Here is a 16,798-nt window from a genome sequence, read left to right as displayed (position 1 = left end):
AAATATCGATCGGAGGTAGTGATGGGCGCTCTGAATCGGAACTGCCTGGTTCCATCAGCGATTTTGGAACCAACTCTAAAACTGATTCCGGAACCAACTTTGGAACCAATTCCTATTCGGGAATCAATTCAGGAACCGATTTCGATTTCAAAACCTATAACATCAGACTTTTGCTGGAGCATAGAAGAATAGTCACTTATTTTCTTCGGGTGCTAGAATTCGCTTACGATTCTTTAACCGATTTCAATTCCGGAATCGATTCGAATCCCGGAACCAATTCCGGACCTACTTATCGGAACCGATTCCGGCAAGTTCGGAGCCGTCCAGAATCGATTTCGATTCCGTAAACATAATTTTGCCTTGATGGATCTCTTCACCCATTGCCGATGAACCTATTTTGTTGTGGAAAAGAAACCCAACGATCCCGTGTGTAAGTATGACAAAAAAGTGTGTGTGGAAATGCTTACTTTATTATTTTATTAGAAGACTTTAAAATGCTGTATGTCGTGCTTTTTGTGACTTTGTGGTTCCTCCCTATCGCTCCTACATTAAAGGTACAGATCAAAATCGATCCTCGCCGCCGAATAGAACCGCGCATCATCACTGTCGACCTTGCGCACGAACGCACCACTACTGAACCGTCCTTCATCGGCAAACTTTTGCATCTGTTCCGTGGTGTACGGACCGAGTACCGTTTCCCCATCCTGCTGTTCCTTATACTCCCACATCAGTATTTTGGCCTGTTCGCTTTCCTGTTCCGTATCGTCCTTGGTATTTTCCTTGCCGTTCGCCTCTTTCTCGGAGGAAACAGCTTTGTCCACATCCGCATCCTTACCACCACCATCAGCACCACCGAGCTTACTCTTTTCACGGCTATCGAAATCGTCCGCGTACATGTCCAGCTCATCTCCAGGATCGGTGGTAGCTGCCGCTTTCTTCTTCTCCGCATCCGAAACCTTCTTCTGGATCACCTCGAACGTTTCCTCGTACACGTCCATGTTGCCATTGTTGGTGAGTATATCGTTCGACAGCTCGGTCAGCTTCGTGATCTTTGCGCTTGCCTCATCCGGTGATTTGCCCGCCTTTTTCAGCTTCCAGCGTTGTGCGGTCGTCAGCTTGGCCGTACCCTTGCCCAACCGTTGCAATGCTCGCTTGACCGTTTCCTTTGGTTCCATCAGCTGCAGCATCTGCTGGTAAGTACCGATGTCGTCAAACTTCTTTCCGCCCGCACCACTTTCCTCATCGTCCTCGTCCGAGTCGGAATCGGCCAGGCCACGCTCGTCCCCCTTATCGGGCCGCTCCTTATAGTTGGGATCATTCTTTAGCTTCACCCAATCGATGTTGTCCAACCAGTGATCCTTCACCTCGGCCGTTTTCTTCCACAGATAGTGCCCGTCCGCATCGAAGTGTCCCTCCTCCATCTCTTCCTTCATATTGAACGGGGTAAATTTTGTTTCTCCATCGATCCGTGCGGCACCATCTTCCTCGCCAACGATCTCATTATCATCCAGTACGTTGTACCTGTGAAATGGGCACGCCAAACAGAAAAATGGGAAATCGATTTTAATTACGCAAAGTTTTGCATTCCCTAGACGCGCATCCGATACGATCCGGGTTACTACTTACGGAGCATCGTCACCGCTGTCGTCCTCCTCGTCGGAATCGAGCGTATGTTTGCTGGTGGAGGGTTGATTATTCTGTTTATCTCGCACCAAATCGTCCAGATAATTGTCTTCCTCCACGACGTAGCTTGCCTTGCGTTTCGACATATCCGCTTACTGATTAACTGCGCGATAAAATTGATGCACCTCTTTTCGTACCACGCACAAGCGCGCTCACCGGAATGCATACGCAAGAACGAATGCTTTCTCACAACATAAACAAACGTGTTGACGTTTCGCTGCGCTGACAGCACAACTGACAGCATACGGACAGCACACACACACAGCCTGCACAGTGGGAGCAGACGGTTGATCTGCTCTTTTGACCACTCGAGAACTTTTCCGTTGGAAATTCAGCTTTCCACGCTTTCCCACACAAACAAAAGCACAATTTACTTCCTTGTTCTGTGTCTCTTTATTACAAAATACAATTCCAAACCGAACATTAATGCTAATAATCGTCGTGAGCAATAATAATTTACGTGTGTGGTTCTTTTTTTTTGTATTTACACGATTCAACAATTTGATATATTTCGCTCTCTTCTTTCCACCCCATTTTTGGACCACAGATGATTAAATTCTATAGCTAGAAACAATACTTCAACGCACGTACGCACATTCAATTCGACTGGTTTAGAAATTGTCCCGAAAAAATGAAAAAAAAGTTCTCCATCCCTAAACTAAGTTTACGTGAGGTACGCGATTGTTAAATGTTGTATAAAAACTCGGGTCAATTGCTGCTACAACATCCATTTTCGCTTTGTACAAGTGCACCGAATTTGAGAGAAAAAACTCGACTCGAGAAAAAGCTCTTTAAGCTGTGTGCCATACCTAAGAAATATCCATTTGAGTATGGTTAAATGGTCAAAAGAAGCTGAGCTATTCGAAGGAAGATTCCCATGTCTAACGTCCTACGTTATTGTCCTTATGCTTGCCGGTACAAGAGCAACCATTCGGCTTTCTTCCTGTTGCAATTATCGTGATGCCCCCATTTCCGGCACTGGTATAAGCCTCTCACTAATGCTGCCGACGAGCAGAACTACGCCTATCAACCAGGTTGAGCATTGCGTCTGCGCTTATTTCACTTTTTTCTTCTCATCCACCGAAGGTTGCAGGCCGGCACGGATCTTGCCAATCACCTCCGTGAAGATGATCGTTCCCACAAACACCAGTATCGTGCCGATCCAGTGCTGGACGGTGAACGGATTGCTGAAGTACACGATCGAGAACAGTAGCGAAACAAACTTCCGCAGCGTTACGACCAGCGTAACGGTCAACGAGGAACATTCGGTCGTTAGGACGTACACGGAGCTGATGCACACGTACTGCGTCAACACGTTGCCCAGCAGATAGATCCATGTGATCGGTAGCGATACACCCAGCGCAGGGATGCTTTGCAGTGGACTAGCGTTTGCCAGCTGTATATGTTCCCAGATGTTAGTGGCGAGCAGGGCAAAGAATGGCAGCGGTAGCAGATGCGTGTAGAACAGTGCTTCCTTCGGATGCTTTCCGTACCGCTTGTAAAGGACCTCCTGGTAAAGTCCCATCCGGGCGGACACGAACAGCGCGAGCGTGAGCAGTGCGATGCCAAGCGTCCACCAGAAGAACACCGACACCGGATCCTCGTCGGCCGCATTCTTCAGCACCTGGGTGCTTTCCACCTTCGTACCGGACACGATCGTGCAGATTACGATGCCGAGTGTAATCATGCCGACGGACAGGTACTTGGAAAAGTCGTACCGCTTCTTCAGGATCAGTATGCCCATGACCATGTTCGCGATCAGCGAACCGGCCCGGAAGATCATGTGCAGCGGCATGGGAATGTTGAAGTCGAACGCGTAATTGTTGCACACGCTTGCGACGAAGAACATCACCACGAGGATGGTGTAGTCTTTGAGCCCGATCCGCGGTCGTACCGTGCCACACTTCGACGTGAACAGGAACCCTTCCAAGGCGATAAACAGGAACTGTAGGAAGGTGATCAGATTGCCCGAACCGGGATCGATCCTGTGGAGAAGGAGAAGCGAGAAAGCGGATTATCGGTAAGTTACTTTGCCATGACTTAACTTGGGTTGGTCAAATTTGGATTGTCATTCGCAAGGGAATTTGTATCTTTCCATATCATGCACATTCACGATGAGCATGCGCATACGGCTTTGACCTGTTCTTGTCTCGAAACGTTATCTTTAGTCTGATTCCGGACACTGGTTTCATAAAATTTCGGTAGATAATATTCTTCGTTGATAAGTGTAATAGTAAAGCCAGTGAAGATCATGGTTTTTAATGTTATATTAAGCACCATATGATAAACGAAAAATAATTTGCACTCCCGAAATTGCTATGTTCTCTGCGGACGACCTTCCCAGAAGCTGGAGTGGTTATAACATGTTCTTGGAGTATTCAGAATCTTGAATGCAACAATTTTTAAAATAGAATTCACTGCTCCAGGGGTACTTTATCGGTTTCTTCAGTATAAGAATTGCTCTCATGTTAGTAATAGGGCAAACAGCTTTTATTTGTACAATGGCAATAAAACCGTAAAATGCCAAAAACTCCTCTATGGGAATTCCAAGAAGAACTGGATTAGCCGAATCAACTGAGCAAATGTTCCAGACAGGAAACCAATAATCCCGACATATTTAAAACAACGAAGAAAGATCTTCCTTCCCTTTGAAGTGCCAAATAGGATAAGGTTCAACGAACCAAGGATCAGCACTGGTATATAAAATAAACCTTTGTATTTGCCTTTAGATGGCAAATTTAGATCACTTCCCGATCTCGATTGTGAACTGGCGGGAACCCAGCTGAGTCAAGCCATCCGTAAGCTACAGCAGCGTCTCAAGTGACATCCCTTATGGGACCTTAAGCTAAACAAATAGAAGGATCACCTCTTGCATGCATGGCCAGCAAGCTATGAACCTGGTACTGTTTGAGGAAATCTTACGGAGGATTTAGCCTGCTAATACTCCTCAATGCGTATCTGCTCCGTGATTGAAGCTGTCTTTTGAGTAGTAGAATAGAGTCCAAGAGAGTGGAATGGTATACAATCTATGACGGAGGATGTAAGTCATATTCTAAAATATATACAGCTAGGGAATCTGTACTTTTGGACAACTGAGACCAAAGTAGAGCAATAAATATGGTTCAGACTCTCTGGATATCTTTGACGATTTAATCGGCCTTAAATACTCCAGTCCCTGAATTGGGTGGTCCGGTGGTAGAGGCGACAACGGTGTCTTCATTCGACAGGACCGGGGTTCCAATCCCATCCGGACCGTTCCACCGTAGTGAGGGACTGACTGTCCATCTACGTGGTATCATTAGGTCTAGTAAATCAGAAAAAGCAGGCAATGACCTAATTATGAGGTCGTTAGGCCAAGAAGAGAGAGAGAGAGACTATAGTCCCTCCTATCCTACATTCTCCAACTCCTAGCATAAACTGCTTGGAAACTTAATGTGTCTGATGGCTATTTTTGGATATGCATGCACGTGACTTTATTAACAAATGGCAACACTTATGCACGATAAACTCTGCTCTCTACGGAGGCTTGTAAATGTTTAACGACGCAAAAAAGGCACCACTTCAGCGGTGTGCAATGATATTTTGATCTGCTTGATAAGCTGCTCGGTTGCTAGTAGCAACACAAACAACAGCTGCTACTATATACTACGTTCAAAGATCGTGACACAAAGAGCCGGCAGATGCAATTGCAACGCTATTTCGCAAATGCACACATTTAAGAGCGTCGTTTTGCCATATCACCATCATTGTCGTCATTGATATTGATGGTCGGTGGAGGTGTCGGTCCGTAAGCCACCTGTGTGTCGTTATTGTGGCTACGTACACGATAACGATACAGCAGCCCCTGTTGCAAAGGTGTGTACCGAATCAATCATTAAGCGCGCCCAATCATTTGATTTGAAACACTCTGTGTGATTTGTTTTACTTTTTCTCCAACAATTTCAACTGGAGAAGCAACATAAGATGACGTCGCCTACTATTAATAACTATTGTTTTAAATATATCCACTAAAAGAAAATATAATAGAAAACGGAAACCCCCACACACACAAACCGTGAATAGTTTTGTGTTTATAAATAAATCTTCCCATGCCACGCTTTGCACAATTCGAAGGGCACAACACCGGCCGCATGTACATGCGCACCACTAATTCTTATGCTCTCGGGCGTCCGTGTGTTGGTGCATTAACAAGGCCAACCGATAAGATTGCGAATATTAATAATAAAAACAGTCTCGGCTAGAAGATGACGTGAAACAGCTGATATTCCACCCCGTCGTTCGGCGCTCGATACTGGTGTTGCCAATCGTACCGTGTCGCATTCCATGATCTTTATGTCTCTGTCTCTGTTTCTTCCTCGCTTATCATCTTCGCCGACAACGACGACGAGGAGGATGATGATGATGACACCGCAGCTTTACGCGATCGTTGTGTTACATAAGTTATGCTTTTAACAATACACACACCCGCTTACTGTACATCGATATACTTACTTAACCAGCAGTTCGAGAAACACCACGTTGCTACAGCAACCGACAAACACCAACGCGATGGCAAGGGCCGCTTTCATGTTCACCATCTTGATCGGCTACTTAGATGACTGCTACTTCGCTGAAAATGATCTTCACTATTCCTTTTTTAACTGCCGTGGCGGCTTCACACTATCGGGTGTCGTTTTTGTACGCACGCGAGTTCACTACGTTGCGGCCACGCAGCACGCACCTGCTACTCGCTGTAATCGTGTCGCTGAAATGCGAAACAAAAAAATCCGCACCAGCAACCGGTCCTCTGGCGTAACAAATTTCGGCCGCCGAAAACTTGTCCACAGGGAGGAAGAAGAGGACCTTCTAAACGCCTCGCGCGGTGACGCTGCTAAACTTCTTCCAACGTTTGTCTAGGACGTTGTGAGCTAGATTTCCGCCGTTCGATACCGTCGATACCACCACAAAACAAACCGCGTGCATGCGGTACCGTCTCTTAACAGCGACTGGTGTGGCTGACTCCTCTACCTAAGCTACCCTGGACAACTGGGAGCAGTTAGCGGTCAACATGATTTGCCGGAATTGGAATCCACCCGCAGACGGAACCACCACCACCCCTTTCGCTCGTGTTGTGGTCGCGTCGTTTGTTTAGCAAATCACCATTCCCAAGCGTGTCGGTGTCTCTCGCCCTCTCGCTGTCTCAGTGTCCGGTCAATATTTGATGATTGTAAAGATGAAAGTCACTGCTCCAAAGCACCGGAGGGTTGGTGTCGTTGATGCGAGAAGCGGAACGATGGGGTGTGGTGCCTCGCTCGCAAAACCAGAAGAATAAGATCGCGTTGTAGTCTCGCTGGTTCCCTCTCGAAAACGCGTAAAGCGTAAGCTATCAATCAAATTATTTCACACAGTTGACAATACACACGCGCGCGCTCACACCAAAATACAGCACGCTGAAAAGCGGGCCGTTTTCAAGGACGTTTCTGTTGCAAACGCGGCACTGGTTCCCGTTTTTATCGCATCGTACCGCCGGACAAGGTGTAATTTTGTTGGTCGAACGTACTAACGCACGCACACACGCACGTGAGCGATGGTAATTTTGTTTCGTGTTGGCATTTGTATGTAAATAAACCGACGTCAAATGTGGCGGAGCTGTCAAGCTAGTCACAATGCTGTCAGTTTGCAGTGAGTTCGTGACTGCTGTCATTTGAAATTATCTTTAGCGTTGGAAGAGAATTGTTTCGTACTTGAATGATTTCTTTTATGTACCAAAATTTGATTCAGGCCGTTTTATTAACCAAACATTAGTGTAGAATTGCACTGAAAGATGAACGTTACCAGCTCTTTTCTTTTTTCAATAAAAAAAGATCATGTTTTAGGGATTCTATGAATGAATTGATTGTGCCATATGAATGATATGACCCAATTCATATAATTAGGAAAAATATGAAAGAAATAGTGACTTTTTTGCGATATGATCAGAATTAAACCTAATCCTCAACAAGGATTTACTATCCAGCAGCAAGAGAACCAGAAATGGTAGAACTAGAGCTCACGGGGCTCTCGAGTGAGCCTAAGTCAAGGAAGAGCTCTTGAGATTCTTGAGTAAGTAATATTGATTTTAAAATCTGAGGGCAATCCATGGATCATCGGTAGTGGACAAGATAGGACAAAATAAATAATTCAAGTCCGGACTACATAAAAAGGAATGAAGATATTTTATACAAGAACCAAACCAGTTGATTCAGTTAAAAAAAATGAAGAAATGGAAAAAAAGTAATAATTTCTAGCAGCCAACCCTTAGCGAATTTAAAAGCGTCTCCGTCATGTGTGCAAATGGAGCAAGTAAAGGGAGAAAGTGCCTCTGCATCCTTTCATTCCGGACCTTAAAACGCGTCTGATCGCTTCTTGAACCATGAAATTAACCCACTCACATCACGTACAGAACGTGCTGCACAACTGTAAACAAGGAACCATTTGATAACCGAGCAGCAGCAGCAACACTTCGAACGCCCATCAATCGGCATTAGTGTGGTGTTTGTAGGGCCCCATCGTTATCATAAATCAAACAGCCCATCGAGAATTGTGGAGCGCGATTATTTGGAGGTGCGCAGTACGCTGCGACTGAATCCGCGTACAACGTGCAGTGGATCATATGATCATGTCTGCGTGAAAGGCTTCAGCCGATCGATGCATTTCCTGAGAACAAAGCAATGAAGCCGTTGCACTTTGCACAATGCAAAAGTGGGCAGAATAAGCGCAGGCAGAATAAATGTGGTTGTTATTTTCGGAAATGATTACAACAGTCTTACAGGCTACAAAGTATTTCGTTAGAGGCGGCAAAGTGACATGCTTCTGACGTCAGTTGAGGGTCTTCCCGTGCATATTGGTATGATGCATTTTTCCACCCGGTTGCAAAAGTATGGGTGTGGTTTTGAGTTTTGAGGAAAATGAAAGTTTTCACCCCTTTCAAAGCGGTGCGCCGCCAGGCTAGCGATCGAACCGGATTTTCTACGCACATGCACAAGTGCAAGTGCAGACATCGGCCGACATTTTTGTCGTCCGCCCGCCGACCGGTGCCGGTTACCTTTTCTTATGCAGTGCTTCGTTACGGCATGTTGCATAACGACAATGCCGCTGCTGACGCGAAAAAGGAACTAGTCCGAGGCCAAGGCAAACATTCCAGTAGCTCTTGGTGAGATGTTGTGAGTATGTTAGTAATAGTTACTTATAAGTTAAACAGGTTAACTATAGAATAGAATTATTTTTTAAATTACCTTGTCTATGCACTTCTTATGCACTTGCGGCATGTCCTTTGGTTCGATCCCGCTTTCCAAGAATTCCTTCTTCGATATCTTGTCTCACTGCGTGACTCGAAGAACGGAATCAGAGGTAGCCTCATTTATGAACGCAGAACACCGCGACACTTTTATGGCTTAGCCTTCGGCAGCTCAGCAGAGTATACCTTGCTTAAATGTCATTAGTTTCGAAATTCATACCACGTATCGGTTACCACCACTTCAGGCTCGTCTAGGTAAAGAATTCCTTCTAGCATCTTCAGACTCTAGACTGTAGCTAGAACTTAAGTTCCAACAATTTTAATTTTAATCACCCGTGCCCAATTCTATTTGTCGAAAATGAGCTTTTAATTCTGCTTTGATGGCATCACAAAGGTTGACCACCGGCAGCTATTACGAAATTCGGGTGAAGCACATCCGAAAGAATCCAGCTAAATGACCGGAACTGGTTCGAAATAGCGTAGCGCTCCAGTGAGTAATGTAAATTGTTTCCGACCGTATGTGAATCTCATCAAGATTGGACCATTTTTTGGATGCTTTTTTTATCGAGCTTGCAAAAACAAGTCCTGTCCCGAAAGAGCGCAAAAAAACGATGCGATCGCTTCATCCGAATCCCATCAAACGGAACGTTGTCCTAGGCCATGCATGAGTTGCGTTCGGGCGGCGTCTCCTAGCCCGGTCGGGCTGGAAACCGGCTAAAAAAGCCGTACATAAACATGTCCCTCCATCCGGTTCTCCCTCTACGGGTACGGGGTAGGTCGATGAACGGTGATCAGGAAAATGGAGCGGTCGCGAAATCCTACAACTGCACCCGTCAGCACCGCCATGTGATTACCAGAGGCGTCCCGTCGACGTCGAATCGGTTAATGTACACGCATCCATCGTTCAGTCACTGTTGGACCGGTGCCACGTTCGGATGGGTGGACCGACGACGCTTTTCCACTGCTCTAACCAGCTTTAGTGTTCAGAAGCTAAAATTCAATAGTGAAACGATTAGTTACAGATTTATCATACCGTGGTGGTGAGTCAGTTACGCTAGACACGCGAAAGCATACCAGCGCTTGCTTTGTTGTTCCACCGCTACACGTGTGTAGTGGTGAGATGGTTCCCAACATCAAACGCTCTTTGGGGTAGTCGAGAGCAGCTGCAGCTTTGTGCTTGGAGCACGGCCAATCCGAATTGCGTGTTGGGGATAGCAAACGCACGGAACAAGATACAACATCAGTTGTGTTGATAAACATTCCCTCCGGTTTGACAGTCGCGACTACTGTTGGCCCTATCAACATCAAGCCATCAGCTCTGCGTGTGTGTACTGTAGCTAACGAAATAAAGGCAAATACTAGGGACTGCACTATCTCAATCGGTCCGCGGAATACGCCTTGTTTGCTAGATATAGAGGCAGCAGTGAATCCGGGTGTGTTACCTCCGCGTTCGGCCATTCATTTGTTGCTCGTGAAGCAGCACCGTGGAAGAGCAAGTCCAGCAAGGTTGGCCAACAATTAAGCCCCGAAAACCCATCTACCGAGTGTAAAAAGTGAGTGAAATTTATGTAAAAATGTGCAATCAATGTGGATAAATCAGTGCCAGCATCATCATCCGCGCAATGTTGCTTCGACAGCCTTTTTTTTCGTACGCAATTCCACGCTCTCTCGCTGTTTCTCTCGCGGTTTTTGGTTGTGTGTGTGTGTGCGTTGAGAAGAGGCTTTGTAGGTGAAATCCACAATTGCTTCGATATACACGTGTCCGGTTTGATTGTGTTGGATGGGAGATCTAGTCATCGCTGGAGTGTTGTTGTTGTTGCCTAGGGAATGCAAGTGTTTGGTGGAAATTTTTGAACTTGTGTGTTTGTGTGTATGTGTGTGTTTGTGAACGTTTGTTTAGTCAGCTGTTTATCATGCGGTTTGTTTGATACGAAACGAGCAATTATCATTCGAACATAGAAGCACAACGCACTATGCGCGAGAAGACGCGGGGGACGGATCACCAGTTTGGCTAACAAGTGATTAAATAAAGTAAGTTTAGTAACTAAACTAAATTAGCCTTTAATTAAGCATTTAAAGTAAAGAGACACTATCATTTTATATTATACTATAAATTATGAATTATTTATTAAATAAATAAGTCGATAGCAAAAAAAAAGGTAAAAACGAGCTTAGTTCGCCCTTTAGAAAATAAATTAGCAAAAAAATGGTAAAACAAAATAATTTTGATTCTGACATAATATAAAATTTCCAATTTTTAAAGAAAAGAGTTTTTTTAACTTTTAAATATTTAATACAAATATCCAAACTCTGGTAATGTTGTGATAGTACAACCTAGAAAAAAAAATTAACAACCTGCTTTTTGAGATCCAACGATCCTCAGGCGTTCGTGGAGTTGCGAAATTTGACCTTCGTCTTGATAAACTGGTTCTGGGTCTTTCTCTGCTTCGGGAAAGATTTCTTTTTTTTTCTCAAGAAAGAAAAGGTGCAATATGGAAATCGTTGAGAATATTTTATTTTCAAAAATGTTTGTGTTACAAATCAATTCGTTCCTTGCTAATAAAAACAGGTTTAAATTTTAAAAAATTAATCAGAGCATTGCATCGGTAGTGGATACCGCAGTCAACAATTATAAGCCTCTAACGTTGCAAGCCACCTGTGTAGACTGGTTGTCTGAACAAGAAGTATAGGAAAAACAGCCCTCAACATTGAAAAAAAATGTCAAAGGACAGGAAACATTTTTAAAAGAAATTTAATATTAATCGCGAAATATTAAACAATTATACTTCCTATACTACAGCAACGAACAAAAGAACTCCAAAATATTCAACTACTGCTTACGCATTTATAAAAATATCTTTTTTTCATTCTTATAGTTTATCAAAATATTGATGAATACTTTTTAAACTAATTCTAGCTGCCTAAAAAAATAAACTCCCTAGAAAAAAATTAAGCCAAAAATACAAAGCTCTAATTATCTTACAAAGGTTTGTTTCCAAATTAAAATATCTATAACTGGTTGTTTACTGATTATAAAATTCTGAAACATTCAAGTTAGATTTAGATTATATGAAGCATTCTGTTGTTGAATAATGTGGACAAATTGGATAATGTGCTAAAAAGGCAAAAGCCTCCAAAGCTTCTGGCTACCTTTTGTGGATTTACTATCTGGAATATTGACAAAACAGTTGCTTAAAATTATTCTTACGTATCATTAATAAAACCATAAAATTTATAGAAACAAGATAACCGATATTTGTTCATATAAAAACCAAGAACTTTGGATTCGAAAATTCGGAGATTTAGGCAATTGAAATCGGTTCGGCTGTTCAGGTTACCGGGCATAAGGCTTAGTCACGAATGCCATAAATGGCAGGCTCAGCAGGCAGTTTCAGTACCGACAAAAGAAAGGCATATGATTGTTTTTACGTTTGCATCAAAGCATAACATTATTATATAAATTTGTTCCCCTTTTTACACTCTTTGTAAACCATCTTGACGTTATCAAAATAATATTTGGCACAAAACAATTGCTTTTCGGTATTGCAAACCAGTAAAAGTGTAAAAAATCTTAAACAAAATTGTTGAATGAACTTCAAAAATACATCCTCCGTTTCACTTCTTGCTACTGGCAACAAAGGAATTCGTGGAAATGAGGAAGAGTCATCTGGCGTTGCTGAGTACTTTTTTGTCTCGTTAGGCACACTTGCCAACAATGATCGGCCACACGAAGGCCAATGATTGTGACGCACCTTTTTTTGTAGTACACACTCATTTGCACATTTGTCGCGAGAGTCGTGCATTTGATTGCATGCAAGATATGGGAAAATGATAAAGCAAACCTTTTTCGACTTGTCTTGTCATTTGGGAGGCGGAATGTCTTTTTGGACGTTTTCTCCAACAATCTGTAAATTAATCATGGTTTAATGGACAATTGCATGGCCCCTATTCTCAAGCTTGGTCTACCATTTTCAAAGCAATTTAGTAGAGTCATTGCGATTAGTTTCTTTTTTCCTATTAATTTTCAGACGAATTATGGTCTTTTGTTTCCGATTTTGAACATCTTCTTATTGTAACTGTGATAGAAATTTGTTTGAAGATCTGTTAAAAGAGCCACTCATTTAAAAAAGTCATAAAGCAGATGTTAAAAATATTTTTTGATTCTCCTCTTAACAAATTAGATAAGGGTGCTGCATCGATCGTCAGACATTGGAAAATTTCTGACTATTAGTACTTTAAGCAATTAGTTCTTCCGCTCCCATGTTGATCCGCCACTGGTGCCCTAATCAGCATATCCTTCATGTTTTGGCCGACTGTCCGCTTCGCCAAACAGCTCAGCTAGCTCGTGGTTCATTCTCCTCCTCCACGCGCCCTGCTAGCACACAACGCCAAAGATAGCCCTTAGCAACCCCAGCCGCACGAAAATGGGGAGTGCATTGGTGTCCCTTCCCCCAGCATAGTCCAGGACTCGTGCCCGTATAAGTGTGCGATGTATGGCGCATTTCGTGCGTTGTAGAAGTCTTCTCGATCTCAGAAGTCTGCAGTGGAGCCCATAGTTGGCTTGAAAATATTATTTTGAAAATATTGTATTCGCGTTCCTTTTCGCCAAAGCTCAAAGGACTTCGTCTTCCCCTTTATATCACTTCATTATGAAATTGCTACCTTTTTATGTTATATGTCCTAGTGGGTCGACAAGTCCTGTCGAACAACACATAAGAGTCCTTTTCAAGATCTTGTTACGATAGACAGACTTAAACTCTAGGCTTACCTATCATAGCTTTTTAGGGCCTAGACTATCACGGCATGCCTCTAGTCGTTCGTAACTTTCTCTTTCAGGTATGTTCATCACTAAACCCGCAATCAGACCTGGGAGACCTTGCTCGAAGGGGATTTCTATAACAATAGTAATCTTGCTCAGAATCTTTACTATGTAGTGACCGTTTGAGCAGGTGATCCAACCCTTAGGCCTTGTTATAAAATATTTTTTGACCCCTTGAGCCTTAAGAATTCTTAAGGAGCATCTCGGTGATGCTCTCAAGTTTTGTTGCACTTTGAGTACTGATACGCTTACTTGTCTTCAATTTTTCTACACCAGCTTCAACAAAATGGCCAACACGGGCAACAAAGTGCCACTCGCAAACGGCAGCACAACAGTCCACCGCTATGGTGCCACGTCGGATACAAGAACGGTAGTGCCTGCAGTGAACGGAATAGATCCCCACACCGATCCCGGCACGCCAACGTTTCCGGCCCACCCCACCACAGTCGACATGGAGCGCGCCCAGCTCGAAAAGCGTTCCACACTGAAGATGTGCGAAAAGATCGGCTATGGGTTGGGCCATGTGTACAACGATCTCTGTGCCGGCATCTGGTTCAGCTACACGTTACTGTTCATGCAGGGTGCGCTGGGAATGCCGGCAGCCGAAGCCGGTGCGATGGTGATGTTGGGGCAGGTTGGTGATGCTATTGCGACACCGATCGTGGGCCTGCTGACGGATCGGTACGGAACGAAGCGACAGTGGCATATAGCAGGTAGGCGAACTTTAGGCTTTTTCTGCACTATTGAGAGGATACTTACTAATGCATGTTCCGTTCTGTGTGTTTCTAGGCACCTTTATAGTATTTCTTACATTCCCGATGATATTTTCCCTGTGTCCCTGGTGCACGGTAGCGCCCCACTGGTGGGAAATTCTGTACTTCGTAATCGTGATACTTGCCTTCCAGTTCGGGTGGCCAATCGTACAGGTGACGCACCTTGCCATGATACCGGAACTGTCGCGGACGCAGAAGGATCGGTCAGATCTAACTGCCATCCGGTACTCGGTGTCGATCGTGTCCAATGTGGTGGTGTACATCGTTACTTGGGCGGTTTTACGAAGTCGTACAAGCACCGACAATCAGATTGGACCCGGTGATGCGTATCGGTTTCGGGTAAGTAAAGATGACACGGAACAAGTCCAACAAGTACAATAAGTTAAAATATTCAACATTTCTTTTTATAGGACATTTCGCTTATTCTTACGCTGGTCGGCGTGTCCATGTCGGTTCTGTTCAACTTTTCGCTCACATTCAGCGGGTACGAACATCGACGAAACACAGCGCTACAGCACAACATCATCCGTCCGTCCGCACCACGAGCCGAAACGGACATTGAGCGAGAGTCACTGTTGGGGCCGGATCAGAGACAAGCGAATGGGCAGTTGGCAGGATCCTCTAGCGCGCTGGACACGATCGTACAGCGTAAACCAAAGAAAAACTTCTTCAAATCACCTCTGCTGTATCAGAATGCCTTACTGTAAGTGAATTTCCCTCAAGTGATCGGTTCTGAAGTGGTTTTTACTGATATTTTCCGTTTTCCTCTCTCTTTAAGGTACGTCTTTTCGAGACTTTTCATGACAACCTCACTCGTGTACATGCCACTTTGGTTGGACGAACGTGCCTATCAGCCGGATGTGACACCGGCCGAAAACAACGCCAATGTTGAGCATCTCGCCACGGTTCCACTTGTCTCGTTTCTTGCCTCGTTCGTTGCATCGCTAATTCTGAAGTACACCAATCGCTTCGTGGGTAACAGTTTGGTGTACTTCGTGGGGTCCATCATCAGCACCAGTGTGTGTCTGTGGATCGCACTCACGCCCGGTTCGGGATCATTCAGTACTGTGTCCTTATTTCTGATCGCTTCCCTGTTCGGGGCCGGCAGTTCCATCACGATGATTAGCAGCTTGTGCATTACCGCTGACATGATCGGGAAGCATGCGGACCAGGGTGGATTCATCTATTCGGCCGTTACGTTTGCAGACAAGCTGATCACCGGTGTGGTGGTGGTGATCATCGAGTCGGTGTAAGTATTTCTTGTGGGGCGCATTCGTTTTGAGCAGAAATTATATTAAACTTAAATAATATTTCTTTCTTCTAGGAAATGTCACGATCGTTCCGAATGTCCAGAGTATTATAGAGGAGTGCTATCATACGGGTGCGGACTGGCGGCCATCCTGGGATGTCTTACGCTGGCCACCTTACTGTGTACTACCGCGACTACCCGGAGAAGGAATCGGTAGTGCATGGTGCCGAATGAAATTCCACACTTTTTACTATAGGCTCAGTTACGTTTTTATGCAATTGTTTTATGTTTTTAATTATTTTAGTTTACGCTCTAATTTCCGTGAAAAGTGGTATATTTTTAAATGCTATGCAGTAAAGCAATTATATATTAGTAGGCAAATGATGGGGTATTTTTGTATGGATACAATGAAATGATATGAGAAAATAATAAGGATTCATTAAAAATATGTAAGTGAAATAAACTCATACATCATGCTTCATACAAATATGTTTTTTTTTATTCATAAAGAACGGCCTGACCGTATTGCTTATAAATATGTTACTAACTGCAGAAGTCCATCGAAGGTTTCCAATTTCGCGGGTACTATCAAGGAGAAAGGTTATGAAAATCAAAATGAATCTTTAATTACATCTAAACCATATGACCGAATATTTAGACGATATAAAAGCTGCAGTTTCAGACATTCAAATTTGGAAGATACTGTTACCAAATTTATCAGGCTTTGACGCTTTGCCGATAGCTGCAAAAAATCGCAAAGTTACAAAAGGGCCTCCGTAAAAGGGGTGCACTTGCATGAAACAGCTAACTGCAAGCGCTCGAGAAATCCCTCCGAAAAATTTGGAAGAATCGTTTTTGAAATTTTTCTATATCTCACTTTTTTTTGTTTAAAATGGAAGTAGTTAGTCTATTTTTGAATGTGATGAAAGAAAAACTATCTTCAATTATAAATATTGCAATCAAGAGGTGAGTGTGAATGAAGATTGAAAATGCCAAAAGATGGACAAATAAGATGTATC

General features: G+C 43.8%; 3 protein-coding genes across 3 annotated transcripts; 1 reads left to right on the top strand and 2 right to left on the bottom strand.

The window, feature by feature from the left end:
- Positions 1–431: 431 nt before the first annotated feature.
- Positions 432–1,914, bottom strand: LOC118503534 (CD2 antigen cytoplasmic tail-binding protein 2 homolog). The gene is made up of 2 exons (XM_036036920.1): positions 1,627–1,914; positions 432–1,521 (listed from the first exon to the last, which is right to left on the bottom strand). The coding sequence occupies exons 1-2, from the start codon at positions 1,767–1,769 to the stop codon at positions 549–551; spliced, it is 1,116 nt and encodes a 371-aa protein (XP_035892813.1). The 5' UTR covers positions 1,770–1,914; the 3' UTR covers positions 432–548.
- Positions 1,915–2,052: 138 nt separating this feature from the next.
- Positions 2,053–7,284, bottom strand: LOC118503535 (UDP-xylose and UDP-N-acetylglucosamine transporter). The gene is made up of 2 exons (XM_036036921.1): positions 6,175–7,284; positions 2,053–3,668 (listed from the first exon to the last, which is right to left on the bottom strand). Exons 1-2 carry the CDS (start codon positions 6,258–6,260, stop codon positions 2,738–2,740), a joined length of 1,017 nt encoding a protein of 338 aa, XP_035892814.1. The 5' UTR covers positions 6,261–7,284; the 3' UTR covers positions 2,053–2,737.
- A 2,554-nt stretch (positions 7,285–9,838) lies between these two features.
- On the top strand, positions 9,839–16,160 carry LOC118503533 (major facilitator superfamily domain-containing protein 12-like). The gene is made up of 6 exons (XM_036036919.1): positions 9,839–10,969; positions 14,034–14,470; positions 14,547–14,869; positions 14,941–15,233; positions 15,309–15,779; positions 15,855–16,160. The coding sequence occupies exons 2-6, from the start codon at positions 14,044–14,046 to the stop codon at positions 15,994–15,996; spliced, it is 1,656 nt and encodes a 551-aa protein (XP_035892812.1). The 5' UTR covers positions 9,839–10,969; positions 14,034–14,043; the 3' UTR covers positions 15,997–16,160.
- Positions 16,161–16,798: the final 638 nt, after the last annotated feature.

Source organism: Anopheles stephensi, chromosome 2 (genome assembly GCF_013141755.1).
Source record: "Anopheles stephensi strain Indian chromosome 2, UCI_ANSTEP_V1.0, whole genome shotgun sequence".
In the NCBI taxonomy this organism is placed as follows: domain Eukaryota; kingdom Metazoa; phylum Arthropoda; class Insecta; order Diptera; family Culicidae; genus Anopheles; species Anopheles stephensi.
Note: the sequence above shows the minus strand (reverse complement) of the source record. Positions and strands in the feature narration are given on the sequence as shown.